The sequence below is a fragment of the Eubalaena glacialis genome, chromosome 11 (assembly GCF_028564815.1).
Source record: "Eubalaena glacialis isolate mEubGla1 chromosome 11, mEubGla1.1.hap2.+ XY, whole genome shotgun sequence".
NCBI lineage: Eukaryota > Metazoa > Chordata > Mammalia > Artiodactyla > Balaenidae > Eubalaena > Eubalaena glacialis.
Genome location: NC_083726.1, coordinates 110,063,870 through 110,091,563, shown reverse-complemented (window position 1 = coordinate 110,091,563; position 27,694 = coordinate 110,063,870). Strand labels below are relative to the sequence as shown.

At 36.1% G+C, this 27,694-nt stretch overlaps 1 protein-coding gene across 1 annotated transcript; it reads left to right on the top strand.

Moving 5' to 3' along the window:
• Positions 1-21,672: 21,672 nt before the first annotated feature.
• On the top strand, positions 21,673-26,739 carry CLEC4E (C-type lectin domain family 4 member E). Its single transcript, XM_061205388.1, has 6 exons — positions 21,673-21,772; positions 22,588-22,680; positions 23,281-23,370; positions 25,022-25,173; positions 25,789-25,904; positions 26,589-26,739. Exons 1-6 carry the CDS (start codon positions 21,736-21,738, stop codon positions 26,737-26,739), a joined length of 639 nt encoding a protein of 212 aa, XP_061061371.1. The 5' UTR covers positions 21,673-21,735.
• The last annotated feature ends 955 nt before the right edge of the window (positions 26,740-27,694 follow it).

Genomic DNA, 27,694 nt, shown 5'->3' with positions numbered 1-27,694 from the left:
ACTTGTTAGCCCCTCTGCCTGCAATGCTGTTCCCAGTATATTCACATGGCTAACTCCCCAGCAACTTTCTCCCAATTACTGCAAAATCCACTGATGATTCCTGCCTGTAGCAATTATTAAAACTGGAGATTGATGCAAAACCACAATTTTCTAATTCTGTCATTCCTTGCATATTTATTATCTGGCATTCTTCCAAAAGGAAGAGCTCCCCTGCCCTTTTCCTCCTCCCCCTATACTCTGAGTAACATTATGGATTCATAGATTCTTTTTTAATTTAATATTTTATAATCCATTATGGGCTTTATTATGCTTAACTTTTTTTTTTTTTTTTTGGCCGCACATCTTGCCAGATCTTAGTTCCCCAACCAGGGACTGAACCCACGCCCTCCACAGTGAAAGTGTGGAATCCTAACCACTGGACTGCCAGGGAATTCCCTTTATGCTTAAAATTTTCCAAATTTGGCCAGCACACGTCCCTTCAAGTTGGTTCTCTTGTCCTTTTAACGTCTCCATTGGTCTTTGAACACAATCTTGCTTTCTGGCACACACACACACACAAAAGATGGACCAGGCACACCTTGTACCTTCCCTGTTTCAGGCCTAGAATCATCCATTTCTCCAAGAACGTCTAGTTCATTTTAGTGAGAAATGATGCATCTAAGGATTAAGTGTCCTTGCCATCTAGGGAAACACTATCTAGAGACTAAGTATCCTCACCATCAGGGTATCACTGGACTTTTTTTCTTTAAGAACTCTTTTTTTTTTTTTTTTTATAATAGATTAACAGAAATTTTTTTTTTAAAGATTTATTTATCGATTGATTGGTTGATTGATTGCTATGTTGGGTCTTCGTTTCTGTGCTAGGGCTTTCTCCAGTTGTGGCAAGCGGGGGCCACTCTTCATCGCGGTGCGCGGGCCTCTCACTATCGCGGCCTCTCTTGTTGCGAAGCACAGGCTCCAGACGCGCAGGCTCAGTAGTTGTGGCTCACGGGCCTAGTTGCTCCGCGGCATGTGGGATCCTCCCAGACCAGGGCTTGAACCCGTGTCCCCTGAATTAACAGGCAGATTCTCAACCACTGCGCCACCAGGGAAGCCCTCTTTAAGAACTCTTTATACTAGTTCTCTATGTATGGTATATTTTGCAAATATTTTTCTCTCATTTTGTTATTTGACTTTTATCACTAGTTACAGTGTTTTAATATGTGTTATGTAGTATATATTTTAAGTTGGAATTATTCATAGCTAAGTTCTGACTTGGGATATATAAAACTTCACTTATGTTTTCTTCTTGTACTTGTATGGTTTTATTTTTTGTATTTAGATTTCTTACATATTTGGAATTTATTCTGGTGTTTGACTTATGGATCCAATTTTACTATCTTTCCAAATGGCTACTTAGTTCTTCCAATTTCATTTATTGAAAACTCAATTTTGAGTTGGTGCTTTTATGTTTTTATGTACTTGTATTAATTTCTGAATTTTTGTTTATTCCATTCGTCTGTGTGTCTACTTTTGTGTCAGTATCACACTGTTTAAAATACAAAGGTTTTATAATGTGTTTTAATAACTGGAAGGACTATTTCCCATTCATGGCTCTTTTCTAGGTGTTCTTATGTATTCTAGCAAGATTTTTACAATATAGACTGTAGAATCAATCTGTTTTGTTCAAGGGAAAAAAGTATGCTATTTGTGTTGAGATTGTGCTAAATTTCTACATTAATTTAAGGAGAATTGACATTCACAAACAAGGGATATCTTTCCATTTGTTCATGTCAACTTCCAAGAAAGTGCTAAAGTTTTTCTCATATTGGTTTTTCACATATCTTGTTATTTTATTCTTAGGAATTACCTCTTATTTATTGCTGTCATAAATAGTGCTTTCTCTTTCATTGTACTTCTAACTGGTTATTTGTATATGTATTGCTTTTGTATATTAATTTTCTATTCTACTATCTTACTAAACTTTTTATTTGCATCATTGATTTTCTTAGATATTCTTGGTATATTACCACATTATCCACCAATAGAGATAGTTCTATACCTTCTTTTCCCATTGTCATGTTTCTAGTTATTTTCTTTTTTAAAAAGTTGCATTGGCCCATATTTCCAATACAGTGTTAAGTAGTAATGGAAATAGTGAGCATTCTTGACTTGTTCTTGACTTCAGTGGGAATTTCATAGCATTTCCCCTTTAAATTAGACGCTGGTTTCAGGAATTACCAATTCATATTTACTAAGGTTTTTATTAGGAATGAATATTGAATTTTGTCAAGAACTTTGAATGCTGAAGGCATTTATGGAGATAAATATAATTTTTTCTTTTGATAAAAAACAGAAAATAGAGTTTGAGACATCAGATATATATAAAATAGAGTTTAAGAGACATAGAATAAGACTATCTATTTTACAACCCCAAAAGGAGGAGATAGAGACTAAGGGGCAAAATATTTGAAACAACAATGTTTGAGAATTTTCCTGAAATAGTAAAACTTAATTTACATATTTAGAAAGGCCAGAATATCCTAGGCAGGATAAAAAAAAGAAAAGAAAAGAAAAGGAGATCCACATTTAGTCATATTGTTGTGAAATCACTGAACCAGAGAAAAAGAGAAGTAAAAATAGCAATTTCATTACAAATCAGGTAGTTGCAAGTTAAAAAAATAATAATAATACCATTTCATAATCTCAAAGTGACAAAATTAAGCGTGTGACAATGACCAACTTTTGATAAAGATGTGGTGCAATGCAAAATTTTATAAATAACTATTGATAGTTCAAATTCTTACAAAAAGAATTTAGAAAATACATTGATATTTCCTGGCAAAGAAATACCTTATGATACAGAAATTCCATTTCTAGAGAAATGATATATGTATGCACCAGGGGATTTATACAAGAATGGAAGAAACAGCAATCTTTGCAATAGGAAAAAAAAGAAACAGTCCAAATATCTGTTACGAGGAGAATTCACTAGTTACTGCTATATCCTTACATAGTGAGATACAATATGTAACAATGAAAAAGGATGAAATACAACTATACTGTACCAACTACATGTATAAATCCTTAAAATAGGCTTAGGAAATACAACAAGTCACATAAGAACACATACCATATAATACATTTATATAAAATTGATAAACAGTCAAAATTTCAACAACATATTATTTGGGGATAGAAAACTACTTTAAAAATGAAATGATTAACACAAAATTTAGAGTAGAGCTTCCCTCTAGAGAACTGCAGGGAGCAGAATGTTCATGGGAGAGAGCGTACAGGGAACTTCAAATCTATTGATATTTCTTAAGCGAAGTGGTCATATAAAGGTGTTTATATAATAAAAAGCTATATGGTATATGGACATTATTTATACTTTTATTATAATATGCTACAAAATAATAAATTAAGATGCTGTGTAAAGGATCATTGGATGATGGGTTATTCCCCATGAACCATGCATCAATTGCCATACAGCATACCCATTTACAATCCATTTCAACTTGCGAACAATTGGTTTGAAACATCTCTTTGATGAATATTTACTTAAACACTTGGTTGAGCTCCTGCAAGAAGCTTAAATTCATGTCATTTATTGGAAATATTTCTGAAAATATTCTATTCCTTCTGTCGATTCCATACATTACTAGTATGTTGATATACAACCCCAACACAGAAAGATTTGTCCTAGAAAACATGACCTTACATTCATATACAAGTGCTGATCTTCCTCCCAGTTTTTTAAAACTAAGCTTCTCTCCCTTTTTAAGTGGTATGTTCTCGTGAACAAGTGAACAATATAGTTGTAGAAACTTTCCAACACAACTTCTACAACACAATCGTTTCCATTATCTTCAGGTCGTAAACTGTGACTATAATTTAGCTTATTTACATCGGAGCAGATTCCAGTGGAATATTTGCTCCTTTTTCTACCAATTTTATGGCCAAATAGAAGCAACTAAGTCCAACATAACCAAAGAGGTGAACTATATCTTATTTTTTAGTTTGAAATCTATTTTGCTAGGAAAAGAAAAAAGATGGGTGATCACTGAGAATTGAGATAGGCTAAGAATATCTTTGATTCACTGTTCCCTAGTCTTGCAGTTGCACTGTGTTCGATATTATATGCAAACACAATTCCTCTCAAGATCCAGAAGTCTGAATGACATATAACTCCTGTCAGAAAAAACAAACCAAAAATCAAGCAAACAGAAACATTTACCTAAAGGAGGGGGGAAGGGATAAATTGGGAACATGTGATTAACAGATGCACACTACCATATATAAAAGATAAACAACAAGGATTTACTGTGTAGAGCAGGGAACTATATTCAATATCTTGCAATAAACTATAATGGAAAATAATCAAAATAGAGAATATAGATATATACCTATATATGTATAAGCAAATCACTTTGTTGTACACTTGAAACTAACATAATATTGTAAATCAATGATACTTCAATTAAAAAAAAAAAACATTTACCTGGTGTAGCAATTTCTGAACATCAGTTATTTCCAATGCCTCTATTATTTAGGGTATGGCCACCATACCTCTGCAGGGACCATTACCACCATGGCAAACTCCAATTTAAGCTCCAGAAATCAAGTTGGAGACACTTGTCCATGTGCACACTCAAATGATGAGCTGGCACTTGAGAAGAGCCAACAGAAAGGGCAGCCCAGTCTCTTCCCAGAATTCCCTTCCCAGTCCACCTGCCTTCTGCCTTTAAAGATTTATATAAGGGATTGGTTTATTGCTGGAAAATAAGAAATGACAAGTGCAAAGGAATTTCGTGGCCAAAAAAAATAAATAAGTAACTAAAAAACTACATCTCCCAGAAGTAATCATTCTGCAGTTACAGGTCCTTTAAATTACAACCGTTATCTTACTTTACTGGATTTAAACCTCATCTCCTGATTCACATCTAACCGCAGTCACATTTCAATGTCATTGTAAGTGATATCAGATATCAGTGGGGAAGAGATGAAAGAGAAGATATTTGAATGTTATGACTATATTCAAAAGCAACCCTCTTCATGAAGGACGGTTCCTCTCTCAGTAGGTCAAGTTTCTCCACTTAGATGTTACCAGGATCTTTGATAAAGCATTGTCTTTTTCCCTGAATAGTTCCTTCTGTTTCCCTCTGGGTTTTGTTTAAGCTTTGATCCATGTTTCACATGGGCGTATGGAAGCATACAGAACGCTATTTAAATCATCCAAAGCTCCAATTTCATATTGTTTTGTGTCTATGGGTAGTGTAATGATGGACAATTAGACATCACTAGCTTTCTACTACCAGAACTTATAATTCCTTAAAATTCAATTTTTATTTAAATAAGAAGGGAAAAGACAGCTAGAGTAAGACTAACAGAAGGGAAGCATGTTCTTGAGCACCCACTATAGTTTCACATAAATGATTTAATTCTCACTCTAGCCCTTTATAACTTGTTAACCTGCTACATGTTGTTTAAAGATGAGAAAACTGTGATTCAAAGAAATGTTAATTGGTTACACTGACAGAGTCAGTCAGTAGGAGTGTTGAATTTGAACATTGGTCTACCCGACACCAGTGCTTTCTTCACTGTGACTTGCTGCCACAATGATAGTGCCACTTGATTAAGGAGCAATTGTTATGGTTTAAATGAAATGCATTTATTTCATACCACCCTTTGGAATATTTCCAAATAATATTTCCATAGTATTGTTCATTTCATATCAGTGATGCCACTTTAACACTAATTCCTTTACCTTTTGTGAGGAATTTGTTGAGGTAATTTTTCCCTTGAATTCCTGTCTGATCTTAGTCGGATCACATAGCACTTGGGGAGAAATATACAACCCAATAAACCAGCACTGGAAGCCAAGATGGAAAATGTTTCCAAAGCCACGGTGGCCTTGCCTTTGGTGCTTATATATCTGGGTATGAAAGAAATCCACACACTACAGAAAACCAGCATGCTGAATGTGATTATTTTTGCCTCATTGAAATTGTGTGGTAGCTGTCTGGCCAGAAAAGCAATAGTCAAGCTCAGAAGTGCTAGAAAGACCAAGTAACCCAGAACACAGTAGAAGGCAGTAGCGGATCCCTTGTTACATTGAAGGATGATTAGGTCCAACTCTGATTGTGTGTCAATGTCAGGGAAAGGGGGAGAAGTTCCCAGCCAGATTATGCAGATACATACTTGAATGAGGGAACCACTGTAGATGATAGTATTTGAGAATTGGGTCACCATCCATATTTGCAGCATGTTTCCTGGTTTCATGGCTTTGAAGGCTACAAGCACAATGAAGGTCTTTGCTAAAATAGCAGAAATAACCACAGGAAATATAAATAACTCCAAAGAACGTTCGTCCTAGGATGCAGGTAACTAGGCTAGGACAACCAAGTACAGTCAAAAAGCAGAGGAAGCAAAGTATTAAGGAAACGAGGAAGATATAACCGACATTTTGATTTTTGCTCTGACAGTGGGTATGTCTCAATACTGGATAAATAGTCCTAAAGTCAGAGCAGTAAGGACAGAGGAACTAATGGCCATAGAATCCAAAACAGCTCCTAGAAGATATTCATGGGACAAAAATAGTTATAATTTGGAGGAGGCACTGATTGCTTATTTGAATATTGGTCTTCAGGATATTGATACATTGATCCATATCTGAAAAGGATACAGCTTGATTTATTATAGTCCATCAGTCATTTCCCAAATATATGTATAAAGCAAATATATCTTGGACAGAAACATATTTGAATTCTGAGGTAAATGTACCTAATTACATTCATTAGATCATAACATTGAAAAATAAATAACCACCTCCATTCATGGGAGAGAAATCACCTATTATACATTTAAATCCAAAAATATACAGAAATAGTGAGTTGAATTGGACAATAAGAGAGCCAAGAATTTAGAAAGTAACAATGAAGGAAAAACACAGACTATATAAAATCGTATTTGATAATGTATGAAAGGAAGAGAGAAGACCTTCTGAGGCTTCTGGGCTTTAATTTAATTAACCTAGAAAATAGATAGTCCTAATGTTTATTGAGTATCTATGTTATAGTAAGTGCTTTCTTTAAGGTTATAACTTGATTTTGATAGCAGTTTTACAAGGGATTTACCATTATTTAGTGCTTAAAGAATAACAATGAAAGGAAGAAATTTTAGAGGTAAATTTTTTGAAGAAATTTCAAAACAAACAGTGAAGTGTTAAGTTTTGTGCATTAAGATCTGACCTCATTCAATCTGAAGGACAATTACATATGGTACATTTTAAATTAGAAAGACAATTACATATGCAAATGTGGGTTTACATTCTACAAAAATTTTACCAAAAATATTGAAAAAATATTGATCACTTCTATGCTGTTAATCTCCCTTCCAAAAGAGTGATATAAGTCAGTTTCTTTTAGGAACAATGACTTCTTCATAATCATTATCAAAACTTACTAGGTTTGGTGTCACTTCCACTCATTCTCCCTCTTGCTTTCTTATGTTTTCCTTTAACGTGAACCTCTAGGGACTGGAGAGTCCAAGAAGAAGAACACAGGAAATCTAACTTCAGGATAGGGAGATAGAGAAGCAGTATCATTAAACAGACTACTACAGTAGTATGTGGAAATGTTTTAATGAGTATATTGAGGATGATAAGCAGCTAATGAAAAGCCAATGGACCATAATAACAAGATTGAAATTTATCTTAAAAGATTTTTTTACATATGCCTGTATTCTGCCTGGAACCATTTTCACTTTGCTCTTTAAAAGCTGGTTCCATTTCATCACTGAGATCGCAGCTTAAATATCAACCACATAGAAACATCTTCCCTGACTACCCTGTCTACATCAGCTATCCCATGCTAATTCTCTATCATAAGACTCCATTTTTTCTTTTATACCACATAACACAATTTACAATAACGTTTACTTTTTTGTTCATGTGTTAAATACGTACTCCCTTCAATAGGCCATAACCTACATGAAAGCAGAGGCATGCCTTTTGACAACCACTGTGTCCCCAGCACTTAGTAGAGTTACTAGAACTAGGAACTGCATAACAAATATTTGTAAATAAATAACTAAGCATATGTTATGGATTCAGTATCCACTGGGTCCCTGGGCTGGCAGGATTGCTAGTGGACTGTGGCTAGGACAGGCTGGAACCAAATATAATTCTATTTCAGGATCTCTGGAGGCACAGACGGGCATGTCTGCCTCCAGATCGCTGGGCCCACAGGACTGCTTGGGGTCTATGGCTAGCAGGGTCTATGGCCCAGTTACAGGGCCATTTCAGAATCTACAGTTGGACTAAGTTTGGCAGACTTGTCTGCAGGGGCTCCTAGACCATGGCTGAGAGGGGCTGGAGCCAGGTCATGGGCCACTTCAGGGCCCATAGCCATTACCGTCGTGTGGGCACAGATAGGTGTGACTCATCCCAAGCCGTTTAGTATATGGTGCTGGGGGAAGGACCAATGCCAAGTGATGCTATAGCCAAGTCCACGGGGATACAGAGCCCTTCTGGGTCAGCCCACCTGGGCATGGGCCTGCATACTCAAAATGGCCCTCATCAATCTTGACCAAGAAAACTGGGGCATCACAATCTCCTACCTGGATACCAAAACATCCACAAAGGCACTTTTGTCTGTGGATGGCTGCCCAGTTATTGTTGCTGAGGGGGGGAAGGGGGTTCAAGAAGAAGAGCTCTTGTTCTGCCATCATGCTGACCTCACCTGCTTGCAGTACTATGTTAAATAGAAGTGATAGTGGGCAACCTAGCCTTGTTCTGGATCTCAGAGGGAAATCTTTCAGTTTTTCACTATGTTCACTTTTCATAAATGGCCTTTATAGTGTTGTGGTAAGTTCGTTCTATACATAATTGGCTGACAGTTTTTATCATGAAACAATGTTGAATTGTGTCAAATGCTTTTTCTACATCTATTGAAATGATCAGGTGATTTTTCTCCTTCATTCTGTTAATGTGGTGTATCACATTTATTGATTTGCATTTGTTGAACCATCCTTGCATTCCAGGCATAAATTCTACTTGATCATAGTGCATGATTCCTTTAATGTGATCTTAGAGGGAAAGCTTTCAGTTTTTAATCATTGAGTATGATGTTAGATATAGGCTTTCCATATATGACTTTTGTAAGAGTGAACTTGTCGATATGTAATTATATCTCAATAAAGCTGTGATTTAAATTTTAAATAAATAGCTTTCTGTAAGCATTAAAGAATCAATATTAAAGAATAAGATTAGGGCTTCCCTGGTGGCACAGTGGTTGAGAGTCTGCCTGCCAATGCAGGGGACACGGGTTCGAGCCCTGGTCTGGGAGGATCCCACATGCCGCGGAGCGACTGGGCCCGTGAGCCACAATTACTGAGCCTGCGCGTCTGGAGCCTGTGCTCCACAACAAGAGAGGCCGCGATAGTGAGAGGCCCGCGCACCGCGATGAAGAGTGGCCCCCGCTTGCCACAACTAGAGAAAGCCTTAGCACAGAAACGAAGACCCAACACAGCCATAAATAAATAAATAAATAAATAAATAAATAAATAAATAAGTAAGTAAGTAAGTAAGTAAGTAAGTAAATAAATAAATAAATAAATAAATAAATAAATAAATAAATAAATAAAAGATTAAAGAAGAATACTACCCCCAGGAAAAGATTTAAGAATACCATATAATGGGAGAGTTCTCTAAGCCATATGTTTCTGCAATAATAAATCTGAAATACAAATGGAGCTATTTATTGTTGGAGGAAAGGATTAGAAATTTCAACTAAGACGCTTTAGAGTGATTCCGCTCTAAGAAAATGAAATGAGTCTTTGCATGCTATTGATGAGGCTTCAGATTTATTGCATGTCCATATTTCTTTTGCTCAGTTTATAATGAAAGATTATTTATGAAGTTTAGGAACAAGAGTATAGTTAACATCAGAGTCATAGTTAAGTCTTCTGCATAAAAACTTATCCCAACAATCTAAGGACTAACTTGACATAGTGTCATTTTATTCACATTGAAAAGCCCTCTGGGAAAAAGTTTAAAATGCCTATTTTAAACGTTTCATTTAACAATCAAACATCCATATTGTCTGTAAAAAATGTCCTGAAAAAACTGAGGTGATTCAAAAATTGAGAGACGTCTTTAAAAACAGGAATTTGTCTAGATAACTGAAAATGACAATGCATCTTTTAAATAATTCAGTTTTGTTAGTTGAATAATTTGTTTTTTATAATTAAATAATTAATATATTAATACAAGGTTTCTCAACTTTGACACTATTGGCATTTTGAATTGGATAATTCTTTGATTTGCTCCTTTGCATCATAGAATGTTTAGCATCATCCCTGGTCTCTACCCAGTGGATGCCAGTAGCACCCCTCTCTGAGTTGTAATAACCAAAAATGTCTCCAGACATTACCAAATAACCTCAGTGGGAAGGGAGCCAAATGACCACCAGTTTAGAACCACAAGACTATAGGTTATTTGGTTAATTGAAACCTGATGTCATCCAACCTGTATTAAAGATTTTAAAAACAAATAAAATCTTGATACAATTTTATTTTTTTATTCTTTCAATAAAAAATATTGAACACCTATGATGTCTGAACTGTTCTATGCTCTAGGAATACAGTGATGAACAACTAACTAATTCTATGTCCTTGTGGAGCTTATATTCTAATGGAGGGTGGTGAAGTTGTTCTTGGGAAAGCTTGACACATTCTCTACAATTTGGTGATAACTTATAAAGAGAGCTTCTACCTTTTGAAGACAGGAAGCTGCTGGAGCTGTCTATACCAGCAAGGGAAAGTGTTTCATTATGTAGCATGCCTGGAAAGAAGAGGAAGAAGAAGATCCCTGGTTTCCTTGACTCCATATGAAGGTCCTCAAGAGTGCAAACAAGAAGAAAGGAGCCACATGGCTGCTCAGACAGCTTCCAAGTGAGGAAATTTCTCACCTTGAGCTATGGGTGTAAAATTCATTTCTTTGAGGCAGTATTAGGTGACAGAGACAAAAACTGAAACATGCTTCCAAGAAAATTAGGTGCCAAAACTACACGTTATACCACTAGGGTGCAGTGGAACCAAAATAAGCCTAAGCAAATGTCTCCTCACCAGGAATCATTGGCCAAAAGCATAAAATCACCACTTTCCTCTCTGTTTCTCCTCCGTGTGCCCTAAAGCAGAGAGGCCAAATGCAGAAGCTGGAAGGAGGGGGCTATTTCAAAGAGGAAATGTATTCAAAGGGCAGAACACATCCTCCTTCCTTTGCTGCAGATTCCTCAGGCCATGGCCTATGCCTGTGGTGCAGTGGGTTAGAAGATCCATTGGAGAAGGGGAAAATAAATATAAATAAGATATGTAAAATCGGCTTTAAGATAGATAAAACTAGAGTGGAAAATTTTTTGTTGTTGGTCATACCACACAAACTTCCCCAACCAGGGATCGAACCCATGCCCCTGCAGTGGAAGCATGGAGTCTTAACCACTGGACTGCCTTGACACAACACAGTAGAGGACATTGTTTGGAAATAATAACGTCGTATCATGTACACACCCCCTCTGAGTTGTGACTGCTCAGTCACCTTATTGACCAGTTGACGGTTACCCAAGTCTCTCTATGTAAATACACAATATCTCTCTCCACTTACAAAAAGATAGCCTGAATAAGCTATTAGCAAACACCTCACAATTCTGATGGGTTAAACAAGTTTTTGTGTTAATTTGAGGACCTATTTATTTCTATGGGGAGATAGTTTACATATTCTAAATAATTTAAAGATTATTTAGTACTTATTAAAACTAATACTTTAGAAGCACACACAGTTGTAAATTAATAATTCCATATATCTATCCTAACTTAACTAAAGATGGCCATTTCCACATGGAAGCAACCTAAATGTCCATCAAAGAGGAATGGATAAAGATGATGTGGTACATATACACAATGGAATATTACTTGGCCATAAAAAGGAACGAAATTGGGTCATTTGTAGAGACATGGATGGACCTAGAGAGTGTCATATAGAGTGAAGTCAGAAAGAGAAAAACAAATGTCGTATATTAACATATACATGTGGAATCTAGAAAAATGGTATAGATGATCTTATTGGCAAAGCAGAAATAAAGACACAGACATAGAGAACAAATGTATGGACACCAAGGGGGAAGGCTGGGAGGAATTGGGAGACTGGGATTGACATATATACACTATTGATACTATGTATAAAATAGACAACTAATGAGAACCTACTGTATAGCACAGGGAACTCTAGTCAGTGCTCTGTGGTGACCTAAATGGGAAGGAAATCCAAAAAAGAGGGGATATATGTATATGTATAGCTGATTCATCTTGCTGTACAGTAGAAACTAACACAAAATTGTAAAGATACTATACTCCAATAAAAATTAATTTTAGAAAATGATGGCCATTTCCACTCTCCTTAAAAATTCTGAACTCTTCTGTTCTCTTTGAGACCTTCTAAATCTTCGCAGTTAGCCTTAGAAATTTCCAAATATTTCATCTGTTCATTAACAGTTGAACAGACCTGGGGAAACTAAAATTCCTCAGAATTTCTATGAAACACTTTCCTTTAACTTACACATCAACAGTCCCTCTACAACATGAAATTCCCAACAAATTTTATTGTCTTGGGATAATATAACTAAAGTGAAAGCAAAGGATTTCAGAAGCCTCTTAAAATTATATTTTGCCTTGAGAAAGAGCTGAATCAGATTATTCACAGGCATTGCTTAAATATTATTACGACAGCCTGTTTCACTCCTTAGAAACATGTTCCCGAGTTTTAAAACAGTTACACATAAAGATGTAAATTATTAAATCTGTTTGTAAAATATCTTTCATTGCAGCTCTCTGTTAATGTTGACTAGAATGCCCTATTGGAAAAAATCCCATGCCCCAAAATTAACCTAAGCAGGGACAGCTATTTAAGAAATTTATATGATTAAATGACAGAATAAAGAAAAATTTCAAAACTTTCTTCTCCCAAAATTCTAACAATGAGCAATTTGGTAATTTAAAACAAAGAAAAACAAACAATCCAAGATGCAAAAATCAAACAATCAAAACAATAGTAAAAGTCAACCAGGACCCCTGCAACTGCTTGTAAGCCCAGATCTCACCCTCTCTCCTTTCACTGGCCTATACTACTGGGCTCACTTACAGTTGGCCCCTGCATCTACATACCTACGTGCCCCTGGGCTTACTCCCATCACTGACCTCCACTGCCAAACACATACCCATGGGGAGACTGTACAGCCACAGGAGGGCACATTGACAGTCATGGCCTCTGCAGTTGCTTGTGGGCCCAAATCCGACGCTGCCTCTTGTCACTGGGTGTAGCACTGGGCTCACCTGCAGGTAGGCCCTCTAGCTGTATATCTGCATTCCCCCAGCCCAATCCCCATCGCCTGAAACCACTGCCATGAGCCCATGGTGAGAATCTGCAGCCACAGGAATGCACACCCACAGCCAGGGCCCCTGCAGCTGTGCCCCTGCAGTTGCCAGTGCAGTGGCCCCAGCACTAAATATGTGTTTAAAACTGGCCCCTGCCACTACACAGGCACCTACAGGTGGCCCCTTCAGCTGAGTGTGTGCACACCATCAGCTCCAGCCACTACTGCTGCCAGTCCTGGTCCATACTGTTGGACCTGGAGGTGCTACTGACGATCCCAATAGCCTACACAATCTCTGCAGGACCCCACCCCCTCAGTGTTCACCAAGGACCACACATTTGTTGATGATGTAGACCTCAGTGATCTGAGCTGGTGAGTCACTGTGCCCCCTTCCCCAAAACAAAACCAACATAAGTCCCCACATTTGATGATCTGCACCTCTAGACCCAGGGTCAGAGCACACTCCAGCATGCCGCCACCTACAGGTGAAGACCTTTCCTTACCAATCATACCATAAAATCTGGAAGAGGTGACTACTTCTTGAAATGTGCGGATACATATGCAAAGCTACAAGGATCACAAAGAATCAGAGAAACATGACACTACTAAAGACACACAATAGGGGCTTCCCTGGTTGAGAATCCACCTGCCAATGCAGGGGACATGGGTTCAACCACTGGTCTGGGAAGATCCCACATGCCGCGGAGCAACTAAGCCCATGAACCACAACTATTGAGCCCATGTGCCACAATTACTGAAGCCCACATGCCTAGAGCCCATGCTCTGCAATAAGAGAAGCCACTGCAATGAGAAGCCCGCGCACCGCAACGAAGAGTAGCCCCTTCTCACTGCAACTAGAGAAAGCCCACGTGCAGCAAAGAAGACCCAACACAGCCAAAAATAAATAAATAAAATAAATAAATTTATTAAATAAAAAGAAACACAATAAACTTCCAGTAACTGACCCCCAAAAATGAAGATACAGAAATAGCTCAACAAAGAATTCAAGATAATCCTTCTAAAGAAGCTCTGAAAGCTACAAGAGAGCACAGAAAAACAGTTTAGTGAAATCAGGAAAGCAACAAGAACAAAATAAGAAGCTCGACAAAGAGATAGAAGACATGAAAAAGAATTAAACAGAAATTTTGGAGCTGAAGAATACAATCACTGAACTGAAAATTCAATAGAGAGTTTCAACAGCAGACTGGACCAAGCAGAAGAAAGAATAAGTGAAGACAGATCATTTGAAATTATCCAGTCAGAGTTGCAAAAACAAAAAAGATGAAATGGAATAAATAAAGCCTATGGGACTGATAGGACAACAATAAGGGAAACAATATATGCAAAATTGGAGTCCCAGAAAGAGAAGAGAAAAAAGGGTAAAAAGCTATGTAAAGAAGTAATGGCTATGTAAAGAAGAACTTGCCAAACCTGGGGAGAGATTTGGACACGTAAGTTCATGAGATTAATAGGTCATCCCAAAATTTCAATCTGAAATGATCTTCTCCAAAACACATTGTAATAAAATTGTCTAAAACCAAAGACAAAGAGAGAATTTTAATAACAGCAAGAGAAAAAAATTGGAAAATTTAGGAAAAGAATTCTCTCATACAAAGGAACCTTGATAAGGCTATCATGATATTTCAGAAGAAACTTTGCAGGCCAGGAGAGAATGGAATGATCTATTCAAAGTGTTGGGAAAAACCTGCCAACCAAGTATACTTTACCCAATAAGGTAGTCCTTAGGAAAAGAAGGTGAGGTAGACTTTGCATAAGAAACAAGAGCCGAGGGAGTTTATCACCACTAGACATGCCTTAAAAGAAACACTGACAGATGTTTTTCAAGATGAAATGAGAGTATGAAAATATACAAACACACCGATAAAGGTAAGTTTAGAGTTTCATTCAGAATGCTCTAATTGTAATATGGTAGTGCGTTAACTACTTAACTCTACTATAAAGGTTAAGGGACAAGTGTATTTAAAATAGTTATAGCTACAATAGCTTTTTAATGGATAGAAATATGTAAATTGTGACATCAAAAAAATAAAATGTAGGTGAGAGAGTAAAAGAGTAGTTTTTGTATGCAATCAAAATTAAGTTGTTATCAATGTAAAATACTGTTATATCTATAAGATATTTCAAATAAATCTCAGGTAACACACAACAAAAACCTATAATAGTACACACAAAATAAAGAGAAGGTAATCAAATTATACTACTATCTAAAACCATTCAATTCACAAAGGAAGACAACAAGAGAAGAAGAAAGTAACAAAGGAACTACAAAACAGCCAGAAAACAATTAACAAGATAGCAATAGTAAGACCTTACCTATTGATAATTACTTTAAATGTAATGGATTAAATTATCCAATTAAAAGGCGCAGAGTGGCTGATGGGGTTAAAAAAAAAACAAGACCCAACTACATGCTACCTAAAAAAACTCACTTCAGCTTTTAGGACACACATAGGCTCAAAGTGAAATAATAGAAAAACACATTCCATGTAAATAGAAACTAAAAAACATGTATTCTTATATCAAACAAAATAGACTTTCAGTCAAAAACTTCAATAGGAGACAAAGAAGGTCATAATATAATGACAAAGTGGTCGGTTTATCAAGAGGATAAAACAATTATAAATATGTGTGCATCCAATATGCCTCATTTCCACAATACAAACCAACAGGTGCTCTCATAGGACTCGGAAATATAACTCACTGGCAAAAATCTAGCAAGCTTGCATTCATCCTGTCTATATTTGCCCAGCAAATTTAAAGTATTTTCTAATATTAGTTTCAAATTCAATCTCGTCATAGTTCAGTAGTGACTTCTGATACTCCACCTCATGCCTGCTTACCAGTTTTCTCATGGATTCTGGCTATCATCTTAAAATGACTTGTACTCAGTTCTCATCCAGGTTTTATAATCAGTCTCTGTTACAGAATGAGCTGTATGAAGAGTTCCTGAAATCCCAAATGTACTTGTGTCCATCAGAGTTCCCGCAGAAAGAGATGACATATTCAAAGGGGGTCATTGACAAGAGTTTAATGAGAGGACTGTTTACAAAGTGTGGGCAGGGTTAAGGAAGCCAACAATGATGATGAAGCATCCGGGAGCTAGCAACAGCTAGAGAGGGATTATCCACACACCCTATGACCTGAAGAGCAAGGGCTGCCATCACTACTAAATCTGGAGAGAGGATTCAGAGCTATAGGCAAGAGACTTGGATAGGCTCTGTACCCTTCAGCAGAAGAATACAGCCCCCCTCCCATGCCCTGAAGGTGCTTCCCATGGTCAATCCTAACCAGGAAGCCAGAGAACAAGGGAACCCACTGATGTCCTCCATAACGGTCAGCCTCTCAGGGCACAGAACAAGGTGCAGAGGGTAGAGATTGGATCTGGAAGCAAATGGGCAACATTCACCACAGTTAGAATTGTATACTGTGAAAGTGTCATTTATTCCTAAATTAGTTTACAAATTCAATGTATTTCTATGTTAAAATATTATTTTTTGAAACATGACTTTAAATTTTTCTCATAAACCTGTGATGCAGAACAAAAGTGTGGAAACTAAAAGCAATGAAGGTGTATATGTCTTACCAGATAGTTAAACACATTAACACGCTACAATAATAACATAATTTTGAATCTAGTGAAGGAATAGTCCTGTAGTAATGTAAATATGTAAAAAGGGAATTTGATGTACAAAACAGATGTGTATTTCAGTTATATGTGTAAAAATAAATAACCACTTATAAAATATTAAAGCTGGATTCCTATGTCAATTCTTACATAAAATAAATTTCAATATTATTTTATAATACTGGTGAATAATTTATCATCTTGAAGTGCAGAAATCTTTTCTAAGCATAGCACAACATAAAGGAGTCATAAAGGAGATCTTAATAAATTTTACTACCTGAAGATGTAAAAGCTTCTATACCACCACTAAATAAATAAATAGATAGATAGATTAAAAAATAAAGTCAAAGACAATAAACTGGGGGAAATATTTGCCACGCATGTGAATAATATATGGATAATTCCTAAATATGTTAAGTACTTTTACAAATCAATAAGAAACAGATGAAATATACCCTCCCCAAAATTATCTATAGTTATGAAGAGTTTCTAAGAAAATAAAGACAAACAAATTGAACTAAAAGATTATTAACTTCATTTGTAATTAATGAAATGCAAAAAAAGATTGAGATAACATTTTCTGCCTCTCAGATTGGATATTTTAAAGTTTGATAGTGTCCAATGTTGGTAAGGGTTTAGAGAAACTTGTAAGTTATATACTATGAGGTAAGCATGTAATTTGGTACAGAATTTTTAGATGGCAATGTATTGTTGTCTATTATAAATTTTAAACATGTATACTTTTTAATAAGACAATTCTACCATTAGCAATTTTTCCTGTGACTATAATCAAACAAGTATACAAAGGTAGGAGATGTGCCGTTGCCTCCAGGCTACCTTATCAGCCAGAATCTGCATTTTCACGGAGGCCTTACCCTCTATCTTTGGAAGGCCAAACAGCTGAATGTCTACCTGTAGGTCATTTCTGGAGCCCCATGATTTGTGTGTCATCATTGTTCACGTAATCACATAGGTAATCATCTTATTTAACCAATGTCAATAATATAAACTTAGCATTTGTTTGGATTTATTGTTAATATTTGCACATTTGTTTAAATATAATCAAGCATTTGACCTGTAAATTGAATCAAAAAACTCTTTACATGATTTATATGTTGAAACTCTTTTCAGTGTGATGAAATATAAATCTATGTGTATTACCAATAATAAAATGCTACAGTAATGGTTTTGAAAAACCTGCTAAATTTATATACAAAGTTAAATATCAAGAACTTCATTTAATAATTAACTAATGTTAAATAGAAACTTTTGTTATAAAAGTTATTTTAAAATTATAAAGTTAATAAGGACATTGATAGTAGATACACTATTTAAAAAGTGAAATATCTTTAATAAAATCATTCATAAAAATTTAAATAATATACTTAACACACATTTATAAAATTTGAGAAAGTAATACAAATGTAATAGAAATTAATTGTATCATAATTCTAATCTTTGCAGAATACCTCTGTTAGACATAATAATCTTTAAAAATGAAATAAATGAATTTTGACACTTAATTTCCATTTAGGTCTTTTAAGATGAATTCTGTTGGGGAATTTTTCACATTTTACAAAGATAAATTGGCAGCAGAATATCAATTTTGCCACCTCAAAATATCATAAGGGAGAAAAATTCATGAAAAATCATATTTAATAAGGAAGAATGTTTCACTATTGTTAAAGAATATGAATAAGAAGGGATTAAAGAAAAGTGAAGTATCCAAAAACATCTTGTTCTCTACTCCCCCACAAGGAAGAGGAAGTGTTTGTCTCGTATGGAAATTTTGCGGCATTATGGTCACAAGAGTAATATACCACCTGCCCTGTTGAGTAATTAATGTTCCTACACTATAATGTCCTTGTGTTATATTTACATAATAAGGTTTCAATATTAAATTATAATGAAAAGAATTGCCTTCAGACAAAATATAAGATTTATTTTTATATCCCAGAATGTTATTCTGTGAAAGCTCAAGCCAAGTATTGATTTTAACACTTGGCCATGAATCACTGAGCAGAAAATTGTGCACCTGCAAATATGTGTAAAGTTGTTGTCGCCTCATTTGTTAGAGTGACAAAAAACTGGACATGATTTAAATGTCCTTCAAAAGTTCCTGGTCTATAAATTATGGAAAAATTTAAACATTAGAAATAAGAAGATAAATTCCAAATACATTGATGAATATAAAAGTAATTTTCAAAGCATAAAAGCATGCATGGTATAATCTTATTTGCATAAAAATGAATAAATGAATAAATGAATACTGCATAAAAATGAATATACAATATATAGAAACTGCACTTATATATAAACTTAAAAAAATCTCTCAAAGTAGATACAAGAAATCGTTGACTGTGATTGACTTTACAAGCATGTACTAAGGATAGATGGGAGGTCTTTTACCTGTCATATTTTTCTCATATTATTAACCATAAAAATATTATTTTTATAATTTGGGGAAAAGTGATAAAACAAAGGATAAAATCATATACATATTTTGGCTGGTTAAAACATGATTATTAATTATTAATATCTAGTTAATTATATATTCATTAAATTATTAATGCATAATTGTTTATTAATATTGATTCCTGCTGATTGATAATAATTAATAAATAATGGACTGTGGTCAGTGTGATTTATCATTTAATAATTCATATAACTCACCCACTAGATAATTTCTCTTTTTACCAGTCAAAAGCCATTTGCTGATAGTACACATTAAATTGCATATGTTTACAATATAGCCATGAATAATTTTTGAACATTCTCTAATTAATCTATGTAACTGTTAAATGGAGAATGCAGAGGGAATTGACCAATACATTGAAACAATAAAAAGTCCCTTTGAAAACAGGGATATTTTCAAACACATAGGAAGTCTGTGAGTCATCGGGTGTGGGGATTACCAGGTTTTATATATTTTTATATATATATAAAACTAACGTGAATTTAAATATTATATAAATATGTATATATGAAACTAACGTGAATTTAAATCAACTGAGACCAGTTGATCTTATTCTTAAGTATTTTATAGTAATGGGACATTACTATATCCAGCTAATCTTCCAGAAAGGCACTATATTCTAATGTTTAATTGAAATTGCTTCTTCTGACATTCAAATTCATTTTTCCCATTAGGAAAAATAGGCTACAATATAAAACAAAACCCCCCAAATAATCCAGAACAATAGAATTAAACTTCCTACTGAGCCTCCAAAGCCTCAGAAGCTGTGTTATGATGTAAGAAATTGAGCTGAGTTTCAAAGTATGTAGTCATGCTACATGAGGCTGCTCATCTGAGTTGGACCTGTAAAATAGCCTAGTGGTCATCACTTGATAAAAGACATATAAATCCACAATAATAGACTGTTTAAGACCTGCAAATGAAAGAGGAAGGAAAAACATGACAGATGAAAAGAAAGTCACCTCGCTAAGGTATAAATACATATACTATGTGCCCAGCTCTGTGCCAAATGGTGTGTCTCCTTCTCAGTTAATGAATGTGTAAAAGTAAAGATCAAAGTGAATAAAAAACTAAAAACAGAACTACCATATGACCCAGCAATCCCACTCCTGGGCATATACCCTGAGAAAACCATAATTCAAAAAGATACATGCACCCCAATGTTCATTGCAGCACTAATTACAATAGTCAGGACATGGAAGCAACCTAAATGTCCATCAACAGAGGAATAGGTAAAGAAGATGTGGTACATATATACAATGGAGGATTACTCAGCCATAAAAAAGAACAAAATAATACCATTTGCAGCAACCTGGATAGACGTAGAGATTGTTATACCGAGTGAAGTAAGTCAGACACAGAAAGACAAATATCATATGATATCACTTATATGTGGAATCTAAAAAAAAGGGCACAAATGAACTTACTTACAAAGCAGAAGTAGAGTCACAAATGTAGAAAACAAAGTTATGGTTATCAGGGGATAAGTGGGAAGAGAGATAAATTGGGAGATTGGGATTGACATATACACACTGCTATATATAAAATAGATAACAAATAAGAACCTGCTGTATAGCACAGGGAACTCTACTCAATACTCCGTAATGGCCTATATGCGAAAAGAATCTTAAAAAAAAAAAAAAAAAAGAGTGGATATATGCATATGTATAACTGATTCACTTTGCTGTACACCTGAAATTAACACAACATTGTAAATCAACTAGACTCCAATAAAAATTTTTAAAAAAACAGATCAAAGTGAAATTGGGAGTGCAGAGGCAAGCTCCACAGGTGTCAAGGAAAAATTTAGGGATGAGTTAAGTCTGGAGGAAAGCAGAAAAATTTTATCGACCAAAATAAAACAATATTTTTTAAGCCCCTCATATCTTCCCAAGGTCAGTCTGTTTTGTTGGTACTTAAAATGTTATCATTTCCCCATTTTGTTGTTTCCTGGAATGAGGAGACTGACTTGCTGCCCAATAAACTCCCTTGTCCTCCTTATGCAATAAAGGAAATCCTGACTTAAACACACAGCCACAGAGCAAGTTAATTTTCTTAAGTCTTAGGGTTGAGCTTCCTAAAACACAGTTAAAGTAATCATCCTTAAAGATTCTTTTTCTTTGTATCTTATCAACAAAACACTCTTATACTTAGAAACTGAGGAGAGAGACAGAGAGGAGGAGGGAGAGACAGAAAGAGAAAGAATGGATTCATCCAAATCATCTGCATCACAAAGCACAGGTAAAATTTGCAACTATCCCATTTCTTTCATAGATCTTTTTGTGGAAGAGATGTTAAATATGTTGGGGATAGGACAATAGAAAATATCCAGTAGAGTAAAAGAGGAGAGACAGAGAATGAAAGAAAGTAAAAGAGGATGGTTAGAAGACTAGATGTTACATTGGATTGCTGGAGATTGAGTTTAGGGAGAGCTACCCTTTCCATAGTTCATTGTGTCCCATTGGGCAAGTCACTTCACATCTCTGCAACTCACTCTCCTTGTAGGTAAAATGTGTGTTGGGAGGGAGGAGGAGAGGAACTACTAGATCATCAATGTTCTATCTGACTGACTTACAAAGGACTTGGAAAAGGAGACACTGAAAAGAGGAGAGCAGGAGAGAGACAAGAAAATCAGGGAAGAGTGAGAGGGAGAAAGAGAGAGAGAAAGATAGGGAAAGAAGAGGAGAAATCTGGGAGAGTTAGAAAGGAAAAATTGCACATCTATCCAAGTCTATGAGTCAGAGTCTTAAAGTTAGTAATGAATTACTCCAGTGGTTGTATAAGTGTGGTCCCCAGGCCAGCAGCATCCTCAGCTCCTGGGAACTCGTTGGTTCCGTACCAGCTCTACTGAATTTTGAGCTCTGGAGGTGAAGGCCCACAATCTGTGTTTTAACAGATGATGAACAGAATCCCAATGATTCTGATGCATGCTGAAGTTTGAGAATTACTCAATATAGACAATGCAATTGGAAGGAGATAAGCAGGGTAATAGGAATTTCTTATATCTCTTTTGTATATTTTAAAGGAAGATTGACCATGTCTATGTCTTTCTCCAGAAAGAGAATGCTTCTCTTCCCACGTGTTCTTATGGACCGTTGCTGGGTTCTTCATACTGCTACTGAGTGCCTGTTTTATCACCAGATGTGTTGGTGAGTTCTGAAGGTCAAATTCAAGCTCCCTGGTGCATATTAGGAGTGAATTCTTCCTTGTTGCCTGTGAGTTCTCTTCTCCCACAAAGGGTATTTCTATTCCAATTTCCCCCCCATTTATCTCAAGCCAGAAACCCCACCCAGTATAAAACTGTTACCAAATTTCAGTGACCTGTGACACACTTTTCATGGTACATATATTTTATCTCCTTAGTGGCCCTGAGTCCCCCACCCACACCCCCGTACCCTTGTCATTAGTGTAACCCTGCTCTGAGCTCCTAGCCAGAGGCACAACAAATCACTTCTTGGAAGGAAGGTTTGAGAGGTTAGACTTGGCATAAGAGAGAGCGCAAACACATTTGTTTTCTTTGGGTCTTTGAGCCTGAAAAAAAGTACGTTTATTTTCATAAATCAGGAAAACCATGAAATGTGAATTCTCTCTTCTTTCTTTGAGTAAGTAAACCTCGGTTCCTCTCCATGCTGAAGGAAAAGTAGATAGTAAGGAAATATCATAATTATTGGTACTTTTATAACTACAGAGATGATAAAATGTATTTTTATCAAGAGTAATGAACATTAACTGTGCCCCTTTCGTTACAGTGACATATCACACCTTTCATCTCTGTGATGAGAAAAAGTTCCAGCCACCTGAGAATTTCACGGAGATCTCCTGCTATGATGATGGATTAGGTATAATAGTCCTCAAATTTGAACAGCTAAATTTACACATCAACATTTTCTGGCTTCTAGATTGATTTGGGGATAAACAAAGTAGTCGAGTTAGGTCCTGTTTTTTAAAAGCAAAACGCAAAATCTTGCCTGTACTCAGAGAATAATGAGGAGTTGGTAAGAGGACAGGAATAAAACTTTGGAAGTGCAATTAGCATTGGGGCAGGACACTTTGCAGACATTATAACAAACTTTTAGAATAAATTTGAGGTATACGTCTGAAGAGTCAATCTAGAAGTGGAAGGTGTTATTCCCAGAAGTGCACTTTTTGTTTTCATTCACCACCTGCTTCCAAAATGAGGTGAAGGAGAAAAAAATGCATGGAGTAGGAAATTTGGAAATACCCCAGAAATATGCTCCCTATACTCTTCCATATATTCCTGATCCAAGTCTTAGCAAAATGCTACATGACAGTAGAAAATGACTTCCTTCTCTGGGCTATAATTTCCTCACCATTAAATTGAGAGAGACTGTACTATTTATTTTTTTACTTTTTTATTTTTAATTTTTTTACTAGATCTTTATTGGAGTATAATTACTTCACAATACTGTGTTAGTTTCTGTTGTACACCAAAGTGAATCAGCCAATGCATACATATGTCTCCATATCCCCTCCCTCTTGAGAATCCCTCCCACCCTCCGTATCCCACCCCTATGGGTCATCGCAAAGCACCGAGCTGATCTCCCTGTGCTATGCTGCTGCTTCCCCCTAGCTAACTAGTTTACATTCAGTAGTGTATATATGTCGATGTTACTCTCACTTCGCCCAGCTTCCCCCTCCCACCCCATGTCCTCATAGGCCATTCTCCATGTCTACATCTTTATTCCTGCCCTGCAACTAGGTTCATCAGTACCTTTTTTTTTTTTTTTTAGATTCCATATATATGCATTAGAATACAGTATTTGTTTTTCTCCTTCTGACTTACTTCACTCTGTATGACAGACTCTGGGTCCATCCATCTCACTACAAATAACTCAATTTCGTTTCTTTTTATGGCTGAGTAATATTCCATTGTATATATGTGCCACATCTTCTTTATCCATTCATCTGTTGATGGACACTTAGGTTGCTTCCATGTCCTGGCTATTGTAAATAGAGCTGCAATGAACATTGTGGTACCTGTCTCTTTTTGATTTATGGTTTTCTCAGGGTATATGCCCAGTAGTGGGATTGCTGGGTCATAGGGTAGTTCTATTTTTAGCTTTTTAAGGAACCTCCATACTGTTCTCCATAGTGATTGTATCAATTTACATTCTCACCAACAGTGCAGGAGGGTTCCCTTAAACTTCAAAGACTTAAATTCTGTAAGTCTAAGAACTGTAGCCCATCTGGACAACCAGTTTGGAGATTCTGTGGAGGTTACATTGTTTGGGCAACATGAGAGGTGGTTGCTTAGAGGTCACTCAGATAAAATGCATAATTTTTCTCTGAACTTGGAAGTCTAAGAACAGATAACAGGGTTCCATGTCAGTAGCATAACTGAGGGGTTCCAAGGCTTCGGACAATAAATGAGGAACTTTATGGGCCCAGAGGAAGGTTTCTGTTATCTTACCCAGTTCTGTAACTTACCCAGGTCTGTGAGTACTCTCACAGAAACTTCTCTCCTTCTAGGTTCAGTCAAGAATTGCTGTCCATTGAACTGGGTACATTTTCAATCCAGCTGCTATTTCTTTTCTACTAACACCATGACCTGGTCAGCAAGCTCAAAAAACTGCTCGAGCATGGGAGCTCACCTGGTGGTTATCAACACGCAGGAGGAACAGGTAGTTGGAGTACATTTCCTCCAGTGCCAATGAAACCCCCTTCACAGGACACACCCCTTTTTCCATACCTGTGTACTGTATTTGGCCCACAGTTACTATTTGTTAAGTGAATTTACTGAAATATATGCTGATCTTACCATTTCTGTAAGTCAATACCAACTTTATTTTCATTACTAGAAGAAACCAGAAAAAAAGGAACTTCCGTGTTCAGTTCCTTGATTAGTAAGGCAGGAAAAAAGAGGGTTGGGGCTTCATTTTAGAATGACCAGTATGTTTATAAACATGTGAAAGAGGGCAAGCAAAATATCCATTATCTTTAAGCTATGATTTGTAATGTTTTGTGCTACCAATAACAGTAGATAAATTTTGACTGTGTTACTGAGAACCTCCTTCTCTGTTGAAGGTTCTTTTTCATTGGTTTAATTTTATGTTATGTATGTTTTACCACAATAAACAAATCAGGAGGTAATCCTCTATGATCTTACCATTTCAGGCCCATTTTTCTGTCATCTCTAGTCTAGATCCTACTTTATTTCTTTTAATAACAATTATGTTCAACATTTGTTCAGAATTAGAATAATTGATCTCCTCATATTTTGTGTGTATCTTCCATAGGAATTCCTTTACCGTATGAAACCTAAAAGGAAAGAGTTTTATATTGGACTGACGGACCAGGTGACTGAGGGTCAGTGGCAATGGGTAGATGGTACACCTTTCACAGAGTCTCTGAGGTAATTTTCTTCTTGTAGTAGAATTATAACACTAGCCCAAATTGTAAAGTTAGACCACCATTGAGGAGAGTCTTCAGAACTTCCTTTTGGTCCAGGAGGTATATTCAAGTCCATTCTTGGTGATATTAGATGCAAGAAGGGAAAGAGCTGATGTAGAAGACAGAAAAGAGAAGTACAAGGATCTGAGTCTTATGCCCACAAACTGCAGTCAATGAGACAAAAACAGTGATTTGAGAAAGACAACAGATTCTTATGGAGTAAAAGTAGGATGCTCTGATCCTTTAAAACATTGTTTCACTATAGCACTGTAACATGACCGAAGTATGCGCCTCAGTTAATACAAACTCTGTAGAATAAAGGGAACAAACATGATATGAGATATGAGTATGAAGGAAACAAATCCATCAGGATATCAATCCTTCCCATAACATTTCATTCTGGGTCTAAAGCCATGAGAGATCATAGCAGAACAGAAAGTCAGAAAGATCCAGTTTAACTTCACTGTTCACAAACTCTGTGACTTAGAGAAATGGTTTAGCTTTTCTGAGATTCCTTTTCTTTATCAATAAGAGATTATAATCCCTGCCTCACAAAATTGTTGTGAAGTTAAATAACACAAATGTAATTTGCCTAGTTTACACGTCACTTTACCTCTTGTAAATCTCCCATGTCTCTCTCTTTCAGCTTCTGGGATAAAGGAGAGCCCAACAACATAGTTACAGTGGAGGACTGTGCCACCATAAGAGACTCTTCAAATCCAAGGCAAAGTTGGAATGATATGCCCTGTTTCTTCAATATGTTTCGGATTTGTGAAATGCCAGAAAGAAATAGTTGAATAGAGAAAAATCTCCAAGACAGAAGGCACAACGTAAACGTATAAATGGGAAGGAACAAGCGATAATCACAGCCGCACAACTCTAACATAAGAAAAGTGTGCATTGCACTTTATAAGGACTTCGTAAGTGTTTGTTGCTTTGATGTAAATAAAAATACATCGTTTTGAATGTTATAATTCATGATATTGACAGAAGTGCATTTTTCTCTACATCAGTCTCAGGATTTCTCAGAATTTACCAAGCTTCTCTAGCAATGTTGTGGGGGGGCAAAAAAAAAGGAGTATTCCTTTCTCCTTTTGGTACATTTGCTTCGGTTATGAGTATTTGTTAGAAAATACAGGGACACAGAACAAGCACCAAATCCAGCAAAGAAGAGGATTTTGGAAAGTGCCTTGAACAATTCGAAATCAGGCTTTGTGTCATGTCTTCTTTTTAGTTCCTGAAAAGTCTGTCTTCTCTTCTCAGTTTCATCCTGTTTTTCACTCCCTACCTAAGCATATCTCCTCCCTATGTTCTCCTATATAATAAGTAGGAAACTTCTTCAAGTCATGAAACGTATTCCTGCTTAAAAGACTGGTGTGGACTTTCCGGCCAAAGGCATTAGTGCACCTTCTTAGAAAGATCATGCTAACCTTCAGCTCCAAAGAGACTGTCATCCAGTCTACTCATCCCAGGAACTCCATTTCCTCTCTATTCTCTTCCATTGACTAACTGGATCGCACCCAAATTTGTATCTATTGCTCAGCCAGAACCAGAGTCCAATAGTCAAATTATTCTAAGAGAACAGTCAACTTGACACTTTCCTGTCTCAAGCTTATCCATTTATTGCATAATATTCTATCAATACTGACAAGATTATTCAAGAATATATAAATAACATGGCAACTTTTATAACCATGTTTCTTGCACACAGCACCATAAAGAGACCCTTGAAATCATTGGAATTAATGCGTA

What these genes read in the sequence shown, in the direction of transcription:
- CLEC4E (XM_061205388.1), top strand. Translation starts at nt 21,736, where the DNA reads ATGGATTCATCCAAATCATCTGCATCACAAAGCACAG. An exon ending in ATCTGCATCACAAAGCACAG is followed by an intron (nt 21,773 to 22,587) that starts GTAAAATTTGCA and finishes GTCTTTCTCCAG; the next exon opens with AAAGAGAATGCTTCTCTTCC. An exon ending in TTTTATCACCAGATGTGTTG is followed by an intron (nt 22,681 to 23,280) that starts GTGAGTTCTGAA and finishes CTTTCGTTACAG; the next exon opens with TGACATATCACACCTTTCAT.